Here is a 26393-nt window from a genome sequence, read left to right on the forward strand (position 1 = left end):
GGTAATGACTGTGGTGTATGTCATGACCGCAAAACAAATCGGAGGGACATGAGATGTACAGGAGACACTCAAAAATGGGTTCCATGTCAGAAAATAAATACATACCAAAATGATGATGGTGTCGCTGTGTTTAAATTAGAATGTGTTCTGTCATATCTTACCGTATGTTAGACAAACACTTTTTTAAAAAGATGCAGGACTTTGATGTGCAAATATTTGATAAATATATTCATTTGCCTTGCTTATGGAGGTTTTTCTCATCTCCACTTTTTATTTTATTTATCAGTAAACAGCCTCAAGTTGTTTGGAGCAGGTTGGTTTTGTCCTCTCATCTTTCAATGAATTTTGAATTTGCACTGGGAGGTTGGATATCTTTGGCTCAAAGTAATGTTTTATTGATACCTTCATATGTCTTGATCAAAACACAGACAGTCTACCTTTAAAAAAATCCATTTTAACTGTAATGCTAGTCTCCATTTCCTATTTTATTTATTTTGCCCTTTATTCTATCTCTTTGAGTTTCCTGTTCTGTGGAGCTTTGGATGGCCTAATTGCAGGTGCACACAAGGGTGACTTTGTGCATACTTTGTAAGCTTTACTTTCACAGTTGTAAATTCTTACTGAAGGGCATCTGCTCCAATAATTTCAGGCTTTAAATGGGTAGGATTGCATTATCCCTCCAAATGCAGCATGGAGTGTCTGCTTTTTATTGGATCTATTAAATGACTATATGCAGTGCTGGGGAAAAAAAAAATCATGTGTGGTTTGTGTTTTGATAGAATTATATGTGGCGTTTTGCTTTGTTGCTTTGCTTTCTTTCTCTCTCTCTTTATTTCTCTATCGCTTTCTCTCTCTTTACCCCCCCCTTATCTGTGTGGTTCTGTCTATGTGTGTGTCGTAATCCTGCTTGCATTCAGACATCACGTCTGGTGGAGACTCCTTTGGGGGTTGAGGACTCTCTTTCTCTGTGTGTGTGTGTGTGTGTGTGTGTGTGTTGGAGGTCTGTACATGTGTACTGCTTACTGCTGTGTGTGGTACTGAAGTTGCAGGCTTCATCAGCGAGCTTCTGTCAGACTCAACCAGCCGCAAGTCTGCGTTCTGCCCCTCCTCGGGGAGGTCAGACCTGGGCTAAAGACATTTAAGGAGAGTGGAGATGACCTTCCCTCCTACTGGAGAGACACCTGCCCTTGTTTTTTTCCTTGTTTTTTAGAGAGAGAAGGAGGCTTGGGTGAGGTTGTCTGGAGCCAGAGCAGCTCCTGGGCATTTCTTTTGTATGGAGTTTGACAGGTCCAGGAGCTCAGCCCCCCCACTGGCTCTTCACCCCCATCGGCACTTCACCCCCATCATCATTGGAATTCAGTGGTTGGCACCGGATTGGCGTACCATTGGGAGCAGACGTCAAGTGCTGTTTCTCCCTGTATGCAAATCCAAGTGCACAGGGGTTGCTTGCTGGTTTCGGCTCCTCGGCTCAACAAAGGCGCAGAGCACTGTTTTGAGCTGCATTGCATCATCCCTTCCCCCCCCCACTGTCACATAGCCTCTCATGGTTGTTCACTGCCTCTCCCCACACTGTTGTTCCACAGGTTGTAGACAAAGCCAGCAGATGCTATCATTTTGTTAGACAGTAATTTGTTGCGGTGTTAGTAGGCATCTGTCAGGGAAAGGATGTCATGGTGTGATTTGTGTCTAGGTTGCATCAGACTTGTCATTGTAATTGTGGCTTAATTCCATGATGTGCGGTAACTCACAAGTTATACTCATGCTTATTTTTTTTGGTCTTTTTTTTTAGACATGGGGTAAAATAATGAGCCCATAGTGTTTACATCACCGGATGCAATTCTTCAAGTGGATATATTTGTTGTTGCCAATCCTGTTGGAATGACCTTGCACATCTCAAGTATAGGATTTGCCATTTTAGTCCTCTTGTTGATCAATACCCAGGTACATGGAAGATAGTACAAATAGGTTCTACAAACATAGAGAGATATTTTATTCTCTCTTGATCTAATCGTTTGTGTTTGACTGCATATCCACATTTTTAATATTCAGTGGCCTCACTCTGTGTTCTCTGGCTTTTTTGACCACAGGTTTGTTTTCTCCATAAGGCTTTTTCTCGAGTACTTTGGTCTTACCAAGCTGACATTGCTGAGCATTAGGTGCGGTTGTATTTGCATTCCAGTGAATGGGGCTAAATCTTTTAATGCTTTAATCGTGTCCGCCTCAGACTCCTGCTGTTGCAGGGGTGATGTTTTCTTTGTAGGCAGTTTTTGAGCATGTAATCAACCTAGAGACCTGGTTTTCTGGTCTCTCTGTGATGACTTGGGCCCACAGCCAGGTACTCATGTTTTCTCCAAATTGAGAAAAGTACCTTTTTTTTATATTTCTCATTTTCAGAAGCCTTCATTGCTGCCTGTCGTTGATTGGCGGTGGCATTGTTCTCAAGTTTAAGTGTTTTTTTTAGCACTTAAAAATGTGTAGCCTACTTGTCATATATTGGTGGCTGGCATCTGAGAGGGAGACCTGGAAGCTGAAATAACTCTGTGACCAGGCTGAAGATGGCTAATGCCATTAGTTCTCTACTGCCCAGAATAAGCTGTATGTGCATATGAATGAGATTTGTGTAGCAGAATTATTGAATTCATATTTAAAAAAAAAAAAAAAAAACACAAAAAATGTAAAAATCATTGGCAACTTGTGTAAGTAAGATAAATGAAGTTGGCGCACACAGTTGAGTCAGGTTTTATTCACGTTAGTCGAGTGGTGAAACGTTCACCGTTGGCATTCTCTTTGTATAGCATACCTCCCAGAGATGCAATTTTTTGGAAGAAGGGAGGAAAGAAAGTGCATGGAGGTAAAGTCCTGGAGGGCAGTAACCCGCTGGGCACGGACACGGGAGCGTTGCTGGGCAGCTGAACGGACTGCTCATGAGGGCAGCAGGAGTTGTCACATCCATCCAGGTAGTCAGCATCTCACCCTGGTCTGCCCCCCTCACCTTTTGAGACATGAGTACCTGAGCAGCTGTCTCAGATTTCAAGAATAGTCTTGTCTCCTCTCTTTCTCTCTCTCTCTCTCTCTCTCTCTCTGTTTGTCTCTCTCTCTCTTTCTGCCTCTGTTATTCCCTTTCTTGCATCCTCTATCTCGCTGCCCTGTCTCTGTTGGATTTCATGAGTTGTGTGTGTGTGAGAGAGAGAGAGTCTGAGAGTGAGAGAGAGTTTTTTAGTCACAGTGAGTAGTATCTAGTGAGTAGGTGTTGCAGAAAACAGGACACCCCTCAGCATGGCTGTCATTCACACACTAATGAGCAGGAAATTAAAGGAATAAAGAGTTTCTTCCACTTGGCTTTGATACTGCTTGATGTGCACTAATTGCTAAGATTGTATCTGCGTTGTTTTTCAAAGGATCAGTGGGGCACTTTGGAAATTTCCATTAATCACATACAAAGAAGAGGTAATTAAATTTTTACGTATTTCTCATTTTTTTCTCCCTGTATATTTCACAGGAGCAGGATGTTAATATGACTGAGTCGGTTTTCATCAATGATCATGCTAAACTTGAGCGGTGTTGTAGGGGAAACATGCCACAGATTTGATTTGTCATTTGCCACCAGTTGCTGTTGTAGTGTGGTAGTTGAGCTTTCCTGATTGCGCTGCGTCTCAGTCTCGTCCTGGCAGTGGCGATAATTAGTGGTGTTTGTCTGACAATCTCTCGGTGTCTTTGCACAGTTCTCCTTAAAGGTTACGCATTCTTAAAAACAGGAAAAGATAGAGCGGAATGGAAGGGAGAATGAAAGAGGAGAGGCAATATCAGTGGTTATCTGATTAAGCAGATTAAAATGACACACAGTTTTCGGGGCCTAATTTAGCCGGATCATTTCAGCACAGGCGACCCCACGCTGAGTTAAATTACATCGCCCGTGTGCCTGCCCCCAAATCCCCCACCTCTATCATCAGCCTCCATCAACCCCTAATTATTCTCCCCCAGCTCACATGAGCAGGGACCTGGGTAGGGCAGGGCAGGTAGAACCACTTTGAGGCAGTGCTTCCTCACTGCTTCCCGAGTGCCGCTGCAGCTCACTGCGCCGGGATTAGTGTGTGCTCACTGTGTGCTGAGTGTGTTTCACTAATTCATGGATTGGGATAAATGCAGAGACCAAATTTCCCTCACGAGATCAAAAGAGTATACATGTATATACTTATACTTATACTTAATGCATCTATCAGTCTTGCCGAGCGAGACCGGGACGACTCGGTGGAGGCAGCCCTGCATGTTACGGTCTCATTACAGGTGAGAATTACAGGTGAGACAAGTGGAGGAGAATCAGCAATGCTTGGCACGCTCTCTTTCGCCAGGGTCTGGGGTACCAGCCATGTAAGTAGGGCAAGACAAAAGTGGAAGAACAATGTACTTGTGTATTATGGCATGCCGGAAAGGAAATTAACATTGAGAATATTCAGGGAAAGTCTGAATAATATGAAACGAAACGTGAGAATATTGAGTGAAATTCATAATATATGGAAGGAAACAGAAAGAGAGAGACAGAAATGATGGTGTGGGGTGTGGGGTAAGAAACCCTGTTCTTAAGATACCCTGTTGCTGTCACCAAAGTCAAATTGACAGTAATTGGTCCCTGTACTATTTTGTTTGGCAGGAAATGCTGTTGACAAGCAGGTATAGGAGCAGGAGATGAGGTTCTTAGATGTGATCAGGGGGCTCCATGGGTCGTTTACTTTCTACTTTTCCACCTTTCTTGCTCTCACACTCTCTCACTCTCTCACATACACACTTTCCTTGTGTGGCTTTGCAATCACCCTCTCACTGCCTCATGGTTATTCTTTGTGGTGTTCGTTACTCTCACCATATGAAACCACCAACTGTTTGGCCTGTATTCCTGCTTTGCCCAGAGAAGAAACTCAATTACTAGAAGCAAGGGGGTATCGCTGTCTGCATGATTAGTGTGGTCTGCCGTAGTGTTGATATCATCCCACAGGAACGAACAGACTGGGGTTGTTAGCCGCATATTATGGTTAGTCTTTGGTTTCCCAACCTAAAGGTCAGCGGGTAGTGAAACCAGAATCTTCGCTTTTCTGGAGTGAGCTTTGGCCTCTGGGAATTGCTTGGAAGAAAAATACCAAGTGCAACACATACACACACAGACACACACACACACACACACACACAGAATTTATTATTAAGAATGTACGGACATTTAAAGACAAACTTGACCTTTGCTAAAGTTAGCTTGGGATTACTGTATCAAACTTGTCGGCTGCATTACATAAAATGTAGCAACAAATATATCCTTATTTATTTTAGCAAATGTCAAATTTTCATAGTTTGTTGTGTAGTGCTAATTCACCTGAGAACCTTCATAGAAGGCCACATCCCTACATCATTTAGGAGTGTGGCTGAGGAGAATCTGTAGGTTTTGCAGATTACATTTGATGTCATGAATGCAGTGTGTATCAGTGCATAACAAACCCCAGAGATCAGCCTCCAGGGGCTGCCTCAAAGCGGCTCTGATCATCTCTAATCTCCAGGAAAACCAAATTAGGAGGGCACGTGTGAGCTTGGTTATATCTCAGATCATTGTGACTTGTCATTACTGAGGTGAGGGATTGGGGAGCGGCACCTCAGCAGCTGCCAAAAAAAAAAAAAAAAAAAAAAAAGTCACAGCAAGGTGGAGGGAGGGTTGAACGCAGTGCACTCTACAACTGTGGAGAGATCAAGAGGAATTAAAGCAAGCGTGATGAGAGACCAGGCCGCACAGGGAGATCGAGTGTGAATCGGACCGCGTGAATGGCTGGTGCTCCGGGCAGGAGAGCGCAGGGCGGAAGGATTGCAGATTGCCCCACAGAGAGACGCAGGGCCCGGGGTGAATAGCAACGCCTGCCTGCAGAGCACTTCTGTGGGGCCTAAGCCTCTGACTCAAAGAAAGGCTTTGAACTTGCGAAAGAGATTGTTGAGCAATTTTTGAGTCAGGTGCCCTCCAGAGGCTATTGAGTTTGAATGTGCTCCAAGCAGAATGGGGGGTTTGAGGAACAAGGCATGTGGGAAATGTGCCAGTATCCGTCCATGAGTCGCCAGAAAAGGCATTCTGAATTCAGTTTGAAGGTTTCATGTTCTTTCTCCCCGTGAAAAAAATTGCTTAATGTCTACATCACAAAGCGAAGAGATTATCTTCGTCTCTTTCACTGCCGCGCACCTCAGAGCTTGCTAGAGTGGCAGCAGCGCATCTGTTGCCTATTCAATTGCCTTGTGTTTGTTGAGCAGCGACTCAAAGAAGCATTGTTCACTCCACCTGTCTCTTCCATCTATCTGTATTTCATTGCTGTCAGTCACTCTGTCAATGTGATTTTTTTTTTTGTTTGTTTGAGATACCCACCTTGTTTACCATGGTGAAGGATTGCGGTGCTCTACATAAATTCTCCAAAGTTATGCGGACCGAGATTTCTCCTTTATCCACATGCCTGTCTCTCCGGCATGACAAACACGGCTCTGGAAGCTTGCGTTTGCTCTTCGACAGCTCGCTAGTGGGACATGGAGCTTATTTTTACCCTCCGATAGCAACATGCATGCAGGCAGACTTTTTTCTCCCTTGTGTATGTTTCAGACACTGCCATGTGGGAGACAACCAGCCACCCCCCTCAGATGAAAGTGCTCGAATATTACTCCCAAGCCACTTATTAGTGCCAGACACCCAAGCTGAAACACATTTGAAATGAGTTCATTGCAGTTAAGAAGTTCCTCTCTGATGTGTGTGCGTGTGTGTGCGCGTGTGTGTGTGTGTGTGTGTGTGTGTGCGTGTGCGTGTGTGCGTGTCGTTAGATGCGTGCGTGCGTGTGTGCGCGTGTGTGTGTGCGTGTGTGTGTGTGTGTGTGTGTGTGTGCGTGTGTGCGTGTGTGCGTGTGCGTGTGCGTGTGTGCGTGTGCGTGTGCGTGTGCGTGTGTGTGTGTGTGTGTGTGTGCATGCATGCATGCATGCATGCGCATACTGTATGTTTTTGTGTGTATTTTTTGTGTCTATCTTCTCTCCTCCATCTCCATCAGTATGATATACTGTCTTGCATGGATACTTTGACACCCTCCTCAGAGTCCTGACATGCTATTTCCTCAACTACACTCGGCAAGTTGTTTTTTTTTTTCTGGGTAGGCTAGGCTAAAAAAAGAAAAAAAAAAGTTAAATATGTGGAGCATATGAAATTATTGACATTGATTCATCATAATGATGCTCTGTCTACAGTACCTTCAATCAGCCAATGTGTGTCAAATACAGAAGAAAATCCATTACCCATATTACCTTGCACTTAGTTGTGTTGGCCACAGTGTGTTTGAGGAAACCGCAGATGCCTTAATGGATTGCCAATCTTTGCTGTGTTCTTTATTGTCTCTGACTTTCCGCTGTGAGATGAGATTCTGCTGATAGTAACTTGGATGAATTGACAGCCAAGGGAAATTGATTTCAGTTGGGCTCAGAAAGTTATATACTGAAACAGTGAGGGAGGCTTGACATCCTCCGTTTCCTCTGAGCCTTCACTCATCCTGATATAAGTTGTTGTTTATGGATGGATCTGGAACCCCACATTACTGTTTCCTCTTGCTTTTGACCAGAGGCTTTTCTCAACATCTTTTGAGGAAGTGTAGGATCCTCATGCTGCAGTCTTAGACAAACTTCTCCAATGACCACATTCCATGAAAGTTTTAAAAAGAAAAAGAGAGAGCGTCTGCACCTGGCACTGCCAGCAGGTTGCAGCGCTTTGGGTAGACAACAGTCTGTGATAACGTGGTCTGAAGCCTTCTTCCAGAGTTTTCCGCCACTGAAATCCGTTTAGCCTCAGCACTGTCAGCCTGTGCACAACTGTCACGCTGCTTTGGAGCCACAAGGTTGGCACTGGGCCACGCGGTACTGCTCCCTCTGGACCAACCGACCTGCCATTCTCTTGTCTGTCTACACTGATTGAAGTCTGTCTGTGTGTGTGTGAGTGTGTGACTAAGAGAGAGATCACACAGTTTCAGCTTGTCAATCCCATATTCTGCCTCAGCATGCGCTATCAAACTGTGTTTTTGTTTTTAGTTGTGTTTTTTTATAGTTCCCCCTGTCTTCTTAGGGGTCCACTGATGATTGCATTTTCCAAATCCTTTATCTTGTGAAAGGCGGATAAAGTCCCAGTGATTCTGTAAATCTTCTCTTTCATGGAAAACGATGCAGACCATAATTGCTCTTTTGTGTCTTTCGTTTGGCAGGGGGTAAATCCGTCGTTGTGCTCTTCGCTACCAGTTATTGCAGCGTTAGTGGCTAGTCAGTTCCCTTCCTTCCCCTCTGCCTTCTTATCGTTGTCGGTGCCAGCTTTGTTTTAAATAAAGCCTGCCCTAGAAAACAGGGACAGCTCTAATCCCAGGGACATATCCAACATGTTTCCGTGCACACTGACCTACACAGCCAGGGAGAAAAGGGATGACCGCTGGTCTTCCCAGTTGGCTGCCAGTTTCAGTGGTCTGCAAGGGCCAGCTTGAGAGTGGCATGTCTGTCTTGTACTGCTTGAACGTGATTTAAATTCAAACCAAAAACAGAACAAAACAAAACAAAATCTGTACCGTTTTTCACTGCTGTCTACCCTATTTTTCTCTATTATTGAAAAAAAAAAATATAGCACTGTTTATTGCCACCCTGCTTTTTCACAGCTGTACGTTTGAATGATAAGGCTTTACAGCAAAGCCACCACAGTCCCGTTACCTCCTCTGCACGCTGTCATTTCCTGTCAAGCTAGCAGTATGGCGCCTAACACACATGTTGTAATTAATGCGTATCTGTGCAGGCAGGCTGTAGCAATGACTGATCCCCCCTTCCCTCCCCCTCCCCCTCCCCAATTTGATCTCTTCTCCCCTCACTAACATGTATTTATATCTGCAGGGAGGCCTGAGGAACAGCAAGCACGAGTGCACCCTGTCATCCCAGGAGTACGTTCACGAGCTGCGCTCCGGCATCACCGACGAGAGGCTGCTCAACTGCCTGGAGTCCCTGCGCGTCTCCCTGACCAGCAACCCTGTCAGGTCAGTCAGGCCTGTTCTTGTTCTAGCCCTCCCCCTCCTCCTCCTCCTCTTCGCCGTGACATCAGTCTCTCGCACCACGCCGACCGACCGCTGCTCGTCGAGTTCCACACGCCCCACATTCGAGTGCCGTCTGCTTAAGTGCCCGAGATGTGTCGACGGCAGATGGATTCTAGCGACTGCCTGCCAGTCTTCTTACAAAACCCTTAATGTTCCCTAAAACTCTAAGCAGTGTTGAGTTCATTCGTCTGTCTCTCTCTACTTATGTTTGTGGCACTAGCATCTAGCCCCCTCTTTTTTTCTCATGAGCAGTTAGCATGCTAATTGGCGCTGGGTCCTTAGCTGTCTCGGGCCTGTCTGCCCGGTGCCACAGGCTTGGTTAAATGAGCGTAGCCCACAGTGGCCACCAGGGCAGGCCGTTATTGCTCACCACTCTTCCCATTGCGCCCTAATGGATAGGAAGTCGGCTTTTCACACATCAGAAAGCAAGCCGTTTTGCCGAGATGCTAATAAGCACAGCACCCAGAGATCAACCTCTTTTGCTTTGATTTTTCTCATATGTCTCTTGGCCTTGCTCTGGCCCGCTATTCCTTTTGCTCTCCTCCTGTCTGTTTTATCATCTTTAATTCACTAGTTAAAGCAAAATTCACATCAGATCTTTTATTGGCCCATTCATTCAATCATAATTAGACTGTGCTGGATTTGGAAGACCATTTTCACCAAACTTGACTTCTATTACCCCACCCTCCTCTCTCCTTCCCCCTCTCCACGTGTAGATGGGGTCTTCAAATTTAATTTGGTCCCAGCTGCACGAAGGGAACAGTTTGTGACAGCGCACCCTCTCAATTATTTACCAGTCCACTAACAGGAAGATGTTCGTTAATGTGAATCAATGAGCGGTGCATATAGAGTGGTCATCAGATAGAGTGACAGAAACTCGGCTAACAGAGAGAGGACGTTCCCGTTGGAAGCCTCCAGAGGAGAGATGGTCTGACCCCCCCCACCCCACAGGGAGAGACCTCATTATTGTGTCTGCACAGATTGGGTTACTAACAGGCTTCTCTGTGGTCTAACGGGAGAGACATCCATACCATGTCAGCCTAGAGTAATAGACACTATCACCCAATTGCTCCGCTTAATTCTTATACACACAGACACAAAATCTTCATTTAGATGGCTAGTGAGCATGCCTCAGAATAACACAACTTGTTTAATGAGCTTCTGTCTTTAATTATGGGTATCTGTGCTTTCCCTGATCAATCAGTTGCCCAGCACATCCTCTGCATTCATCTCATTTTAGCCGACAGTCTGCCCATTAAGTTACACAAAAAAACAAAGTCTTGTTCACTTATTTTGTGTCTTTTCCGTCTGTAAGCCCACTCTGTGTACCCTGCTGCAACTTTGATGCCTTGTTTATCGTGTGTGTGTGTGGTGTGTGTGTGTGTGTGTGTGTGTGTGTGTGTGTGTGTGTGTGTGTGTGTGTGTGTGTGTGTGTGTGTGTGTGTGTGTTGGCTTTGGCACATCCATGCGGTGAAAGGGCAGTTTGCTCCAAGGGCCGCGAGTTAGGCCAAGACCACCCTCTGGGTGTGTGCAAATTGCTGAACTTCTGACCACCGCCAGTGAAAGGAAGGGCTACCCGCGCGCTTGTGTGGACATGACTCCCTCCTCCCCGTCACCCGGCGAAGGCCAGGTCTTGCTGAGAGGAAGGCACCCCTGGGGTGATGTGTTGACGGGGTGGTGCGGAGGGACCACTCCGGTGCCTCCACCCCCAGCTCCCCCTGTCCCCTTCTAGGCTTATTTTAATGCTGCGACGACTGAAGGGGACGTTTCAGCCTTGTCGGCGAGCATGCCAAGGTTACTCCCAATTAATATGAATGGAGCTAATTGTCACGGATCACAACACACAGGAAATGCAAGCTGCACCCCATACCCCCCACCCCCACCCGACTTCCTTACTTCCTCCGCACCCCCTCTGTGTTTTGATTGCTCTATGTTAATGTAACCTTTGCAGTGTACTTTTAGGTTTATGTATTTGAAATGAGCGTTGAGAGGACAGCGGCATGGCATAAAGCAGTTGGGTTCGCTGTGGCTTTTTCAAAAAAACACTGTGTACAGAGCACAGATCACTGCGCCCTTGCTCTAAAATTTCACCTCACGCAATGGCTGTCCCAGATTCGGCACACTCAGCCACTTTGGCAGGAACACCAAAATAATGTTAACAATTTTAGATGTACCACAGATCAGAAGCTAAACTGTAGTTGTAAACTTTGTTTTGTTGTTGTTGATGTTTCTTGTTCAGGTTTGTATTTTTTTGGGAATAAGATTAAGGTCTGGCTGACTGTTGAGACTCTGCAGTGAGACACATACTTTACTAAGATGGAGATGGCAGTGGGTTTTCTGACACCTCTAAACACAGACCGGTTGTTTAGACATGTAAAAGTTGTTGATTAAGGTTGTAGTAATAAAGCAAATGGTATTGTATTAGTACACTAGTTAAAGTTTGAAGAAAATGATTTTCAGTGGTCTTTTTAGTGGCATATAAAAAAAAATCAAAGAGTAACTTGTGTATCAGTAGCAACAATAAAAGCAAATAAATAGATTACAATAAACACATTTATTTATACAAAGTCTGAGGTCCACTCTTGGATTTTATATTTTTAACTTTTTCTTAAAGTTTTTGTTAGACATTGCCTTGCTTTTTTTCTGTCTTGTAAAGATGCAGCGAGGGTTTGGCCCCATCCACTGAAAAGCCAATCTGTTCCTGATAAAAAATGCTCTAAGCCCCACGGCTATTGCAAAGGATGATTACTTACATGTCCTTTCAAACATTATCCATGTGTAGGGCTAACAAATATGTTACTGAGAGAACTCATTTAAATCATAGCCTTTGCAGTTAGGTTTATTCCATATTAATCATCAAGTGTGGTAGGCTGTGACAAAAACATCAGCAGATAATTTGAAAAGTGGGAGAAAAAGGACTGATACCATTTTTTTTAGCTTGTAGGACAAATGATCTGTGGATGTATTTGGAATTCACTTTTGGGAAACAAATCATTGCAGCCACACTCTGGACAGTTTTAATCTCTTAAGCTGCCCTTGCCCTCTGTTTATCAACCTGAGATTTGCATACATTCCCCGCAGTCCGTCTTAACTGCCTCAGGCCGGTCTTTTGTAGTGCACGTGCTCATAAGCATTTCTTACTGTAGGCTTAAGGCCCTATTTTGATGGCAAAACCAGTTGATAGCACAGGCAGGGAAAGAGTAGGAATATCCTGGTGAAGGAATTTCTACCAGAGTTATTTAGGATTTAACAAAGCAACGTGCGATATTACCACCAGAGGTTTTTTTTAAAATTACATTACTTAGTTCATCCTGATTTCTGTGCAATATAAATATGCTTTATTGATAGGCAATTATAATGTATATTGTTACTTTATAAATTACAAAGATTACTCTATTTGAAAACAAGTTAAATGCTTGTTTATAAAACGGATAGTTCTGGTCCTTGATTATGGATGACTAAGTCACATTCAGAGCGATGGTAAAATACACCTGTTATCACATTACATCTGTATTACTTGTGTAACATGTGATCAGAGATTTAATTTAATAATTTGAATCTGCATAATGAAACACATTTACACTTAACAATTTACCCTTAACTGTTCCAGCCAATTACCAACGAGATGCACGTTCATGTCAGTTTCAATTGCACGGGAGGGAGGGGCGAGCTAGCTCTCTGTTTTGTTCGAAACATCAACAGAAGGGACGTTACCCAACCGTGCTTAGAGAACCTTTAAGTTTGTCTCAGTACTATTCAGCGTTAAGTAGATTTCAATTCTTATCCTTTTATTGACGTTTTTAAATGTTAGATTTATTGTGGGAACAGACTTTAGGCTGGCTATTTGGTGGAGTTGATGCATTCAGAACCCCAGCACAACCAAACAGGTGAAAAAGCCAGTTTAGCTGAGCACGGTATCAGTGGGAGAGAGTAGACATATACAGTTAGGCTCACACGTATTTGAACCCATGCTGAAGTTGACTAAAAAGAGGAATATAAAATATAGAATATAAAAACCTTTTGGAAATTGATCTTAATGCCTAAAAAAGTAAAAAAAAATGTTCTTCCTTAAAATACAGGGGTCATAAGTATTCACACCCCTATGTTAAATTCCCTTAGAGGCAGACAGATTTTTATTTTTAAAGGCCAATTATTTTATGGATCCAGGATACTATGCATCCTGATAAAGTTCCCTTGGCCTTTGGAATTAAAATAGCCCCACATCATCACATACCCTTCATCATACCTAGAGATTGGTGTGTATTTCAGTTAGCCTATTAGCTGGTTTGATGCTCATTGCAAATCAAACCAGCTATTAGGCTAACCTAAATACACTTGTGTCTGTAGATGTAGACAATATGCGATATCCCAGAGACAAAGAAAAAAAATCTGAAGCATACGGAATCCAAGAGCAGCAGTTACCAGTAGTTACCATGAATGCACAAGATATGCTGTTTTAATGTTAAACCTAACATTAAAACAGCACTAAACACTTGGACCAATTATGTAATCTTTGTGACAAAGAACGTCTGGACCCTCTTTTATGGAAAAGTGTATAGACAACATTTGTACTTAGTCTAATTAGACTACAACATGTGAATAAGAATACAAAGAACTGTCATTATTGTGTATTTGCATCATGGAGGACATGGAGAATTGTGTATTTGCATCATGGAGGACATATTGGCTTTGAAAACAAACATTTTATTCTTAAGCCTGCCAGCATACATGTTTTAACATCAAGGGTAGTTCAAGGACAAACCCCACTGCAAATAATTACAATTTGCATCCCCCCCATCTTGGTCATCTTGTTTGCATGCCATTGTTATAGAGTGACTGTACATTGAGCTTACACAAAACGTATGTAACCATGGTTACCACAGTGTCCATTTGTATATCACACAGAAGCTATTTAGGGATTTATCATACTTAATTGCGAGCCCAAAAAAAAAAGAAGTTCTTGGACAGTTAATATTGTTCAGCTGTGTTGCTCTTGTTGTTTTGTGATGTGATGCCGGCTGTTAATTATTGCCGATGGCTTGTGTTTGTGCAATAGTTTAATTGGCTGGGCCAGACACCTGTTTTCCTGCCCAGGTGGCTAGAAGGGCATTGCATGTGGCTCTCGTGTCCCTAGGCGTCCCATACAGGTGTGTGGCACATAACCCCCCCAACAGAGCCGCCTGCAGATGGCTACGCCTGCAGGCAGCACTCTGCCGTCATTTATTTGTTTGTTTTATTTTTTCTATCTTTTTTGGCACAGGAAGTAACTGTGACGAGTAATGCTAATTATCTCTGCCGTGCTTCTTTTAAATTTGTCTCTTCGTCTGACTGCACTTTTCTTCATTTAAAAGTGTCAGACCATTCGCTGCTTACCATAGAGTCCTGTTTCATTAACTTCTAATCCCGTGGCTTGAAGTGAAATGCGAAGTTACAGTGATAATCACTGTCTCTTATTTCCCCATTTATGGAGATTTAAAATGAGCTGCATCTAATGGCAGCTGTTTCTCTCTTCCTCTCTCTCTCTCTCTCTCTCCTTCTCTCCCTTAATTCCTTTTCTCCTCCTTTTCCTCCCCACAGTTTGTGTTTCCCCCTCATGTTGCACTGCGAACAGTGCCACAGGGCCTGCAACTGAACTCAATATTAAAGTAGTATGATAAAAGTTAATCCAGAAGTTTCCGCACACCTACTCATGCACTGGAAGACAAAAAAGCATAAAAAACAGCCACTTAATAGCTCTTTCAGAGGACTCTTCCCCCACACACACACACACACACACACACATCTCACCACCTCACTAAGGGTAGCAGATTGCCCTCTGTGAGACACAGAGGTGTTTCCAGTCCTGGCCCTGCAGTGCTTCACCACATTCGCACCCAGTGTTGCGACCTGGGCGAGGCCCCGTTAGAGCCTCTCTCCCTCCTGAGGACCTGAGGTGTCTGCAGCTGTGGAGCTACAGATGTGTGATATTCATGGCCAGGAATCCCCATTGCCATTGCCTTTGAATTAGTTAGGTAGACAGTAGTGTCGCCAGCGGAAAAAAAAAAGTTTTCTTCAGGTTTACAGGCCAGTGAGACTTGAGTTGGTCTTGAAGCTCTTCTGATATAAAGTTATTGTCATATTTGAGTCGGAGTCAGTCTCTGGAGTTCTACTTTATATCTCATCTTTCATTTCTCTTCGATTGCCCTCAAAGAGACAGCTTGCTATAGGAGTGGGTGGCTCGTAGGGTGTGTGGTTGGATAGGCGTGTGTGTGTGTGTGTGTGTGTGTGTGTGTGTGCGTGCGTGTGCCCTTGTGTGTGTGTGTGTGTGTGCGTGCGTGTGTGTGTTTGTGCGCATGTGTGTGCGTGTGTTTGTGATGTGTGTATGTGAGTATGGTATGAGTGAGTGGACGCATATACCCACCAAATCCATTCTGTGGTTACAGGATATTAGAGGGGAGTGAGGTGAGCATTATAGTGAGCTTACAAGCCAATCCTCCTGGGGGAGGCATCTGTGCCATGCCTATCAGTTTCTCCAGCCTTAATACCCCCAGCTCTGTGTTCCGGTGGTAATGGGCAAATTAGGACCTTTGATAATTCAGCACTGCTCAACAGATGTGGTTTTTAGAGCAAGACCCACCGGGCCTGAAATCCAGCCTTTGCATGATGAAAGGAAACAGAGTGATGGGTCTGAAAAACAACTACTCACCCACCAATGAAACATTTATAGCTCAAACAGAAAGAACCAAGAGGAGGAAAAAAAAGAACAAGAAGAAGAAGAAAGAGAAAGAGAGAGAGAGAGAGAGAGAGAGAGAGAGAGAGAGAGAGAGAGAGAGAGAGAGAGAGAGAGAGAGAGAGAGAGAGAGAGAGAGAGAGAGAGAGAGAGAGAGAGAGAGAGAGAGAGAGAGAGAGAGAGAGAGAGAGAGAGAGAGAGAGAGAGAGAGAAGAAGACCAACAACAACAGCAACAACAACCACAAAACAACAAGACAAAAATCACAGATATAGTAAATAAATCATCTCACATTTGACTTTTTTGTTCCAAGTTGGAAATTGGTGCATCCCAGGAGATTGGCCCTCTGCCTCTCGGCTTCATACACAACCCCGGGCTATTAATCAGCGTGTGGCAGTGCTGAAGGCTCTACTGGCTCGGACAGTGGCCGTCGCAGGTTTAGATGAGTGATCACAGAGCAGATCAATAACCATTAATCCCTCACGGTGAGGACGTAAACGCCCACAGACAAACATTTCTCAATGTACTTTGAGGTGGGACGTTTGAATTACCAGTTCATTTGTGTGTGTGTGTGTGTGTGTGTCTGTCTGTGTCTGTGTGTCTGTGTGTGTGTCTGTCTGTCTGTCTGTCTGTCTGTCTGTCTGTCTGTCTGTCTGTCTGTCTGTCTGTCTGTCTGTCTGTGTGCGTGTGTGTGTGGGCTTAGCACATTTAGAATGCGGAGTGTGTCTCTGCCACTGTGTGCGATCTGCTTATGGGGAGTGTATTAGCGTAATGAGAAGTCAACTCTGTGTTGATGGATGTCTCCTGAATGTGCTGTTCTCCATCATGAGGGACGCATGAGTCCAACCGCCGGCTTAGTCCACAACACATGCTTTGAAGAGCAAGCCGAGCATTAAAACCTTTGTCATTTCTGATGCTTCTGCTGCCAGACATCTCTGTCATTATAATTAATTTATTGTCTGTATTAATTTTACCACTCTAAGCAGTTATTATTGACAGTTAAATTGAACTAATTTGCAGCTTCTGTAATATGAGTTTAAGTAGTGCCTAATATATCTTCAGACATTTCTCACAAACACAGACTTGTGCACAGTGACATACATGCACACACTCAAACTCTACAAATAATTTAGTTTTGAGTTTGTGAAAAATGTAGTTACACTCTATAATGCATAATTTACATCTTACTTCTTGCTGTGGTAACCATTTTGCTTTTCGAAGCACCATGTTTTGGGGCATACTCAGTAAGCCTGAGATGAAGAACTTAGTTTCCCCACCAGAATCAAGGACATAGTAGTAGGACACAGGCTTTGTGGGTCAATCATCCATCTGTTGCACCTCCATGAGAAATGATGGAAGTTTGTCGTTTGATATTCCCCTTGACCGAATAAAAAAAAAAAAGAAACAAGCAAAAAAACGTGGGCTTCCGTAAGGAAAGACATCGAGGAACTAAGGAAGTTATCAAAACATCATCTGTGGTGGCCATGGCGACTGAGTTTGAAGCTTGCTGCTGGGGTCATTTTGCTTGCGCTGTGCGACAGGACTGGATTCTCCAGACTCCAAATGTTATTACAAACCTCACCAAGCGCCCCAGGCTGCAGCTTAGCTCTTTTGCTCCAATACTTGTCAAGGTGAAGTAGAAAGGAGAGGAATGTAAAAGGTATACTATATTTTCATGTCCATGTCAGTTTCCCATAGAAATAATATATTTATTAATATATTTATTAATCTATTATTTGTTCATCTGGGACCTTTATTAATTATGTGAAATAATAAGGATATAAAGTCATCTTATTTTTCTCAGATTCTCTCTACCTGTTGTTTTTCTCTGACATTACTGTGCGTGACCGACAGCTAGCTTTTTATTTATATCTTAATTACTGATTTTTGAAAGACTAAAATGGCAGGAATAACTTTTAAATGCCGTGCACCCACTCCTATTGACAGTACTTGTTATCTGTTTATCCATTTGATGTGATGTATGTTAATGTCTCTCTTAAAAATACATTTGTCAGCCTCTCACACTGCATATTTTAGAGGACCCATGTGCAAGTGTATATATATATTGTTTTTCTTTTTTTTTTGGTTGCTGCTGGAAAATGGGACAGTTATCACTCAACAGAGTTTTTAAAGCAGTACAAGAATCAAATGGAGATGACAGTTGTATATTTGCGTCCTGACAGGTATGCGACCTGCAATCTCGCTCTGCCCGAAATCTCTGAGATACAGAGGTTGTGATTCTCTGTCGTGAGGAGGTAGCTATTTAGGTCATGCAATTGAAGTGCGGGTGACCTACTTGTCCCCGGCTCACTGCAGAGTGACAGCCGAGAGCAGTCAGCTCTTTGGCAACCGCAATATTACTAATGCAGAAGCATAGCAAGAGCAGAAGTCGCAAGCAGTTTTCCATCCTGTTGCAGTATGTAGTTTGAATGTATCGACATCCCTACACTAACAAAAAACAAAACACCGGCCACATTCGGAGGCTTGCATGGAAGATGAGTGGGTTTTTTTCAGGGTTTTTTACCCTTCACTTTCCCTGAAGATTGTTGTTGTCACGTTTGAAGTGTCATTTAAGGCTGTAATAAGGGCTTGCTAATTGCAGTGTTCATTTCTTTTCATCCAAGGCACTAACAACCCCTCCGTGAACACAGCGAAGCTGTCTCGTGAAGCCTTGAAACTGTCACTCTCAGCCTGGCTAAAAACTAAAGCCACCATTACAGTTTCCTTTAGTCCTTATTATGCTGACAGACAATGCCAGTCTGATAGACCCACAAATGCCCTCTCACCCACTAGGCCGCCCCCTCTTCCTACACCAGGCGACACCCACGAGTCCCCTCACCCGCCCACCGTCTTCCCTGACACTAACGACCACGTGCGACTCTCACGCACCTCTCTTCCTCCGCGGGCACCCTAGGTGAACCACGGGCCCCTCGACTAGTATTCAATTAATGGGTCCGATCAATCACCACTCTGGCAATTTCCCAGACGTTCTCCCAAACTTCCATTTAATCTCCCACCCCCTCCCACCCAGCGCCAGGGGGGCCTGTGCTGTTTGGAAGATAATTAGAAATTTCAGGAGTGTTTTGTGCTCAGCGGGGAGTCATTTGAGTGTGTCTAGGGAGCGAAGCGAAGCTGTCGCCCTCTCCCCCGTCTACCACTCCGTGAGCTGATATCGCCCATGTTGTTTCTCCGCTCACAGATGTGTTCACTGCCCTCAGCTAAACCCCCCCCCCTCCCACCTCCCCCCAAACCGCCCGGTTCCGAAACCTCTACCCCCACAACCTCCCATTCCTCGAGCCTGACGACAGGAGGCAGTAGCTGATGCGGTTTGATGTGCGGGCAAGTCAATGGCGTCCGCGACCGGCGTCCCGCCGTGATCCAAATTCCCTGTCGGGGATTGTCCGTCTGTTTGAATGGCACTCTCTCACAAGCCTTTTTTTCTGCCTGGAGGCCACTGCAGTCTCAGGGCGTGGCGCTGACACCAGGAATATTGTCCTGGAAGGCGTGCCACCTGCTTCGCTCCTCCTTGTCCAACATTCCAAAATCCAATATCTGCTGTGTCACCTGCTGTCACGCTAGCCTGAGAGGAGGTTAATATCATTTTGCCATCCTTCACATTCTGTCTGACATTGTCCAGCACAGCCTCTTGAGAACCTAACAGCCCCCACCTGCCCCAAAGACACACACACACACACACACACACACACACACACACACACAGCACAGCACAGCCTCTTGAGAACCCAACAGCCCCCACCTGCCCCAAAGACACACACACACACACACACACACACACACACACACACACACACACAAACACACACAAACACACACACACACACACACACACACACACACACACACACACACACACAGCTCTCTGTCCTTCTCATATAAGATATAGACAAGTTTAGTCCCTGTCGCGTGTCTCTCTTAAAGGTAAACTATGCAGTATTGGCAATTTCCTTACTGTTTTTTTGTTTTTGCTTCTTTTTTTTCTGGCTCTGTCATGACCGAATGTCTGAGAAACTCCATCGCTACCTTTTTCTAGCCGGTTGCCTGGCGTGTATGTGTATTTGAATGCAGTAAAGCAATTCGTTACACTCGTTATACTTCCTGACACTGAGGCCGTCGGCCCGGGACCCACAGTTGCAAAGGGGTGGTTTTTCCGCTCACAGGCTAGGGGAAAGCGAGGCGGCCACCATTCAACCCGAAAAAGTCATATAACCATTCCAATGACTCTGAAGCAGTTAAATGAAGGTAAATGAAGCTAAAAAACTTCCATATTAAGCTAAAAAACCTGCATAGTGTGCCTTTAAGAGATCTTGGCAAAGGCGCGGCTGGATTTCTAGTAGGAGGAGAGTAAACAAACTTGTGCTATCGTCATCATAATAGGATGTGTGGGAGAGACACGGCCTCCCTTCGAATTTACAGCTTCATTAGAGCGCTCAGGTAGAAGTGCAGGTGGGTTAATGCACCCCGAGGAGTGATTTGCAAGTTCCAAAAACGTTGTGGCTGAAGTGAAGGTGCTTGTGCTTTTGTTTTTCTGTCTCGTTTTCTTTCATTAGTGCTGCATTTATGTCAATGAATTTGATATTTCTTTTCTCATTTACGGAAGGACTGTGCTACATGTCAATATTCTTTATCACTTTTTGTCCAGTTATTCTCGTTGTAGTCTTTAACCTTTTCAGTATGCACAGGATTTATTAGCACAATACCCACAAGACAGTTAAAAGGTCCTTCTTTAGTGAATGTTAATTAACTTCTTGATGAAATTACATAACCATCATTTCATTATTTGTATGATTCTGTTGCCCACCATTGTAAAGGTTAAGACCTTTAAGCCATGACAAAGATGCAGTGTTAAAGAGGTCATAGCAGGAAAAAATAGTTTGTCTGTTTTGTTTCTTTTATATGCCAAAGTCATGCTATAAGGCGGTGCAAAAATGTTACATGGTTGCCTTCATACCAATCATCAAAGGGTGGCTTACAATGGAAAGTCAGGATTTAAAAAAAATGCCTTAAACTTATGTGTATGTGACAAAACAACTGAATAAGACAAAATGACTAAATAAATAAATAAATAAATAAATAAATAATAGATAAACAAATAAAATCATTGAGAAACAGACATTGCCATCTTTTGCAAGTGTACTGGGTGCTCAGTGATCCTTTAAGAGAGATCATTGCTTTGGTGTAGTGACAGAAAGCCATTCAGTGTTCTATTTGCAGCAGGAAAACTCCATGGTTGAGTCAAGAGAATATAGCTTAATACAGTGTGTGGATCACAAGGGAAAAACAAAATGTTCTATTCATGTGTAGGCTACCAGGCTGGTGGCAACAAAGCCCGAACAAACCAAAAGCAAATTTAGTATGTTTTGTTCCCACTCTGGAAATGGAAATAATGGCATCACTGCTGGAGATTGCTGTATATAAACTAGGCCCTGTAGTAGCATCATACATATACTTGGGGTGCTACGATCACAGTAATCAAATATTTATAATGCTGTGTTATGAAGGTGCTTTTTTCTGTCCACTATCCATTCAAGTCAGGTAAGAATGATGCTCCATGGGAAGCAATGTGAAATGCTGTATTGTCAGCAGAGATAAATAAGGCTTTATTTTACCAACTTATGAGGCAGGTGATTGTTCACTCAGTATATTTTTTTGGTGTATATACAACATCTTCATATTTATGGACTCATTCATGGACCACCATCATAACTTCATATAAATCTGTTTTTATGGTGCTCTGCATAAAATGCCCCATAATTGCATCAACCCAGAAAAATTAGTATACTGTACCGTCCATAAAAAAAAAAGTCCTGGGAAGATGGACCATAAATTTTTCATTTTGCCTGCGGAATACACATGATTGTGGAATGTAACACAATTTGGTGGCACTTAACTGCAGGATTACACCTATCAATATTTCATGAAAAAATTCCAGCCTCCACCCCCACCACACAACTGAAGTTAATGAAAGCTTTGGGTGCATGCCACAGATGCTTGAAGAGGGAACTGATAGCACTATGGGGGGGGCTGCCTCAGATTTGACAGGAGGCGTCTTGGGGGAGGAAGAAACGACTGACTCAAACTCAGACAGACACATAGATAGGGTGAAAGGCAAGGGACAAATATATAGATGCAGACGGCGGAGCCAGACGGGAGAAGAATGGGCCACCATGAAGCTTTACCTTTCAACGGAGTTAGCCTTGAAGATTTATCATCTTCTGCCAACTCCAAATTAATCTCTCCGTCGTTTCCCGCAGGAGAGGGAGAGAGAAAGAGAGAAAGAGAGACACCTTAACGTGATAAAAGCCTATGACAACACACAATGAAGGTGTCTCTAACCTAGGTAGGCTTCCCACTGTCACTTCTACCTTTTAAAGGCTTTTATTCCCCTGCCCATGTCCCATGTCAGACAGGTGGGACGTGTAGAAAGCCTCCACTCACATGAAGGACATCGCCACTGGTTGTTCCACTCTTTGATTGAGACAGATTAGTGTCAACTTGGCTCTTTTCATACATCCAGGGATTTTAATATGAATTTCGGTATGATGATATAGATTTTGTATGACAGTCTCTATGTTTGTTTAATTGTGGAGAGCGGAATATTTGTTTTTTATTAGCCTAATACAACTCTGTTGTTTCATTTTACCACTGTGCAGGAAACATCGGTCTGAGTTTGCAGGTAGTGTCATTAAGAGCAGCAGTCGTTGCTGGCAAATATAAACGATGCTGGAGTGTTTTCTCGATAGTGGGGTTTCTGAATTGCGCTCCTTTGGTCATGTCTCGTCTGGTACTCTCTGCTGTCTCATGTGTCTCATTTTCTCCCCACTCCCCCATGCCGATGTTGTAGCTTCATAAACAATGGTGTGATTGTGCATGGCTGGCAAGATCATTTCAGAAGATCTCATTTTTGTTATCGCTGTGTAACTGTGTTTGCTCGCAATGAGCTGCCCGAAAACAAATGGTGGGAAGAAAATGGCAAACATTAAGCTGAAAGCTCTTATTAAACAGACAGTTATAAATTTTGAACATTATATTGTTTTGTTTTATTAACAAAGCACCCCATTACAATGTACTGAACAGCAAAACGGTAATAAGTTGCAAATTGGGTTGGGTCTCCCGTTAATGAATTTTGAGTAATGGTGTATCGAGAATTTGAGTGTTTGTAATTCCTGGATAATTTCATTGCGGATCAAAGAAATCCGCACATCACCTTTCTGCGTCGCCTCGGGCTCTACACTTCAGCCCTAATCGTGGGCCTTCTGTGAATCTGCCAGTCAATACAAATGACTTTAATATGCATTCAGTTATTGCACAAAATCATTGTCAAAAAGGCCCGTATAAATCACTGACTTATGGCCCTTTAATGCAACAAAGTGCTCCATGTATTCTGCTTTATTGACAGTCCGGAGCGAAGGACAAGCAAACGCTAATGACATAATCTGGCGTTGATCACGCAGCACTTCCAACCTCTCTCTCTCTCTCTCCCACTCTCTCTCTCTCTCTCCCACTATCTCTCTCCCACTCTCTCTCTCTCTCTCTCTCACTCTCTCCATCTGCACTGGATCATGTGCCGTCTCCAGATACGCTGTGTGGTTAATAGCCAATTATATCTTGCAAATCTGCAATCGATTACCTGTGTTATCTTTCTCACATTGCTTTTCCTTTCCTGCTTTGGCAGCCTAGCCCACGTGGTGCCTAACGAGCCACTGAATCCCTTTGATGTACAGACAAACATGGGTCACAGGCCGTAATACGTGGTTATGGATGAGAATCTGGCCGTTGGTGCAGTTAGTTATTTATATAATTTATATAATGTTCTGACAGTTTATCTGTTCTTGTGTTTCTCAACACAGCTGGGTGAATAACTTTGGCCATGAAGGACTGGGTCTGCTTTTGGACGTGCTCGAGAAGCTGCTGGACAAGAAGCAGTAAGTTTGAGATGTTCAGAAGTGTTTATGCGCAGAGTTTAGTATTTCAATACCGGTATGTGTGTGTGTGTGTGTGTGTGTGTGTGTGTGTTCTTTATTTTAACCTTCACATTTTCCTGTTTTGCATTTGCAGACAAGAGAGCATTGATAAGAAAAACCAGCACAAGCTTATCCAGTGCCTCAAGGCCTTCATGAACAATAAGGTACTCCACATAGGCAGAGTCAGACATTGGGCTGCCTTCACCCAGTGGCTTTTTTCATAAAAGCCAACACAGTTTCTCTCTCCTCTCAAGCGCCACAATAATTAACACACTCCTCAAGAAATTTGATTCAATGTGTACCCAAGTTCAATATTTAACCTCCCTCACACACACACACACACATTCACACACACATCTTGTTTTCAATGGCTGATGCTGTTTGCATGACTCTGAGGTGCTGATTAAATCTCTTTTTTTGAGTTTCGTGCTTTCTTTGTAATTCAGGAAAAAAACATTTTCAATTATTTATATATGGACACTTAAAGCGTAACTGAGATAGCTGAGGGGAGATGTTGTGATGTGTTTTATTCTCAGTCACAGTGCAAATTTGATGCGTGTCCTTCACAAACCCTAAAATATGGATCATTTTGCAAATGTAGTAGTTGTTTCTCAGCTTCTTCAAACAAACACAGGCTTGTTTACTTACATCGTGTTATCTTTTTAATTTAGAAGTTTCATTCTTTCATCACTAATCATTTAGTGTTTAAGGTTTGTGCATAGTAGTTAATATAAATATTGTAGTCTGCAAGTCTAATAAGGAAATAGTCATATGAATGTGCCCTTTCAGCCCTGTACAAAATTAAATTAATTCATCATAGTCACCAGTTCTCTTTCATTCTCACTGGCTGCCTCCTCCGTCTGTAGCACAGAGGTTCATTTCATTCTCTATATATTTCCTTCAATCTTTAAAAAAAAAAGTATTAATGAGTGCTATGATCTTGGCCATACAGTATGTACACATTTGTCTTCTCTTGCAGTATGGCTTGCAAAGAATTCTTGGCGACGAGAGGAGTCTCTTGCTCCTTGCCAGAGCCATTGATCCCAGACAGACCAGCATGATGACCGAGATAGTCAAGATCCTGTCTGCTGTCTGCATCATAGGAGAGGAGAACACGTGAGTTGTACCATCATTTTTCAAATCCCCTTGCACACATGCCCACCCCCCCCCCCCACACACACACACACACACACACACACACACACACACACACACACACACATAATATAGACACACACACACATACACACACACATAATATAGACACACACACACACACACACACACACACACACACACACACATAAATATAGACACATACACACACACACACACACACACACATAATATAGACACACACACACACACACACACAGAAACACAGACTGCAGGGACATTCTTACCTTGTTTTTTATCAGCAACACTCGGCAGCTAGCAGCCTTTCCACCAGCCACCCGCTGCAGAGAAGGAGCAATGCGGCTCTTATAATCAGATTAAAGAAATACATTTGTAGACAACCTGTCATAGACCTTACAAGAGACATTTTGTGCTCACATATTGCATTTGTGAGAGAGAGCTCTGAGACGTGTCGGAGTCTGTCGGTTAACATGTTCTTATTTAGCTCTTTGGGCTGTGTAATGTATTTAAGTGCTCAGTGTTGTTGGCCATGAACACCACAGCCTGGCTGACAGATTATAAATTGAATCCAAGGGAGCTCTTTTTTTATTGTGTCTGTCACAGAACTGCTCTAGAATAACAATGGCAGAAAAAGCTGCACTTCAAAGCAAAGCAAGACTGCATTCAGTGATAGAAAATAAACAAACCAACAAAGAGTAGCCGCTCGGGGTGTGGGGAAGGGGGTGGACTGGAGAGGGAAATGGTTCTTACATATCACTTGGCCCAATTGCGTTTTCCTGACCATAATGTTGGTGGTTGTTTTAGCCAGCTTGTGAGCTACTGTTCAGGACTGCAATCAGTTCAGGGCTGCATGACTAAATGCTTTAGAATTCTACACCCCTGTGTTCACAGCCATTTTCTTTATGCTGATGACTGTTTTATAAAGTCATAGCCCACACCTGCTCTCTCTGAGTTTACTCCAAGCTGAAGCTGTGTGTGCAAGTCGATCACAGCTTTTTGATATGTTTGCATGTTGGCACAGGTGGTTTATGTATGTAAGCATTGACTGTAGTGTAGTAAGCAAAATAAAAATAAAAAATAGCTGATGCTTCATTCTGTCTTGGAACCCCCCCCCCCCCATACTGCATGTGACAAACCCTGTCTTATGTTTCAGTGACAACTTCAAAGGGTCGTGCTCAGAGTTAAGCAGGTGTAGCTTTTACTGTATGTGATGCTCCGTTTGAACCGGGATGAAAGGCTGTGCGCGAGCCCACAGCTCGACTACAACTTAATCACGTCAACACCGAAGCGATGCTTCTTCCATATGGCGGATTGCTGCATAAACTCGTTTGTTGTACCCCTGCCCGTCACCCATTGTAGCTGACAAGTCAAAAATGATAAAGTACAGTCGTCGGATTTGTCAGTAGATTCAAGCCTAGCTTGCCATTGGAATGCAGAAAGTGTAGCCAGAGATGGGGCAGGC

General features: G+C 43.6%; 1 protein-coding gene across 1 annotated transcript in view; it reads left to right on the plus strand.

Annotated features, from left to right (window-relative positions):
* The window catches only part of diaph2 (diaphanous-related formin 2), a 417030-nt gene that overhangs the window by 97421 nt on the left and 293216 nt on the right, over window positions 1–26393 (plus strand). The window contains exons 6-9 of the mRNA XM_048230740.1: window positions 8908–9047; window positions 23681–23755; window positions 23889–23958; window positions 24774–24910. Coding sequence (XP_048086697.1) covers window positions 8908–9047; window positions 23681–23755; window positions 23889–23958; window positions 24774–24910 — 422 coding nt within the window. The remainder of the gene's footprint in view (window positions 1–8907; window positions 9048–23680; window positions 23756–23888; window positions 23959–24773; window positions 24911–26393) is intronic.

Source organism: Alosa alosa, chromosome 21 (genome assembly GCF_017589495.1).
Source record: "Alosa alosa isolate M-15738 ecotype Scorff River chromosome 21, AALO_Geno_1.1, whole genome shotgun sequence".
NCBI classification, from domain to species: domain Eukaryota; kingdom Metazoa; phylum Chordata; class Actinopteri; order Clupeiformes; family Clupeidae; genus Alosa; species Alosa alosa.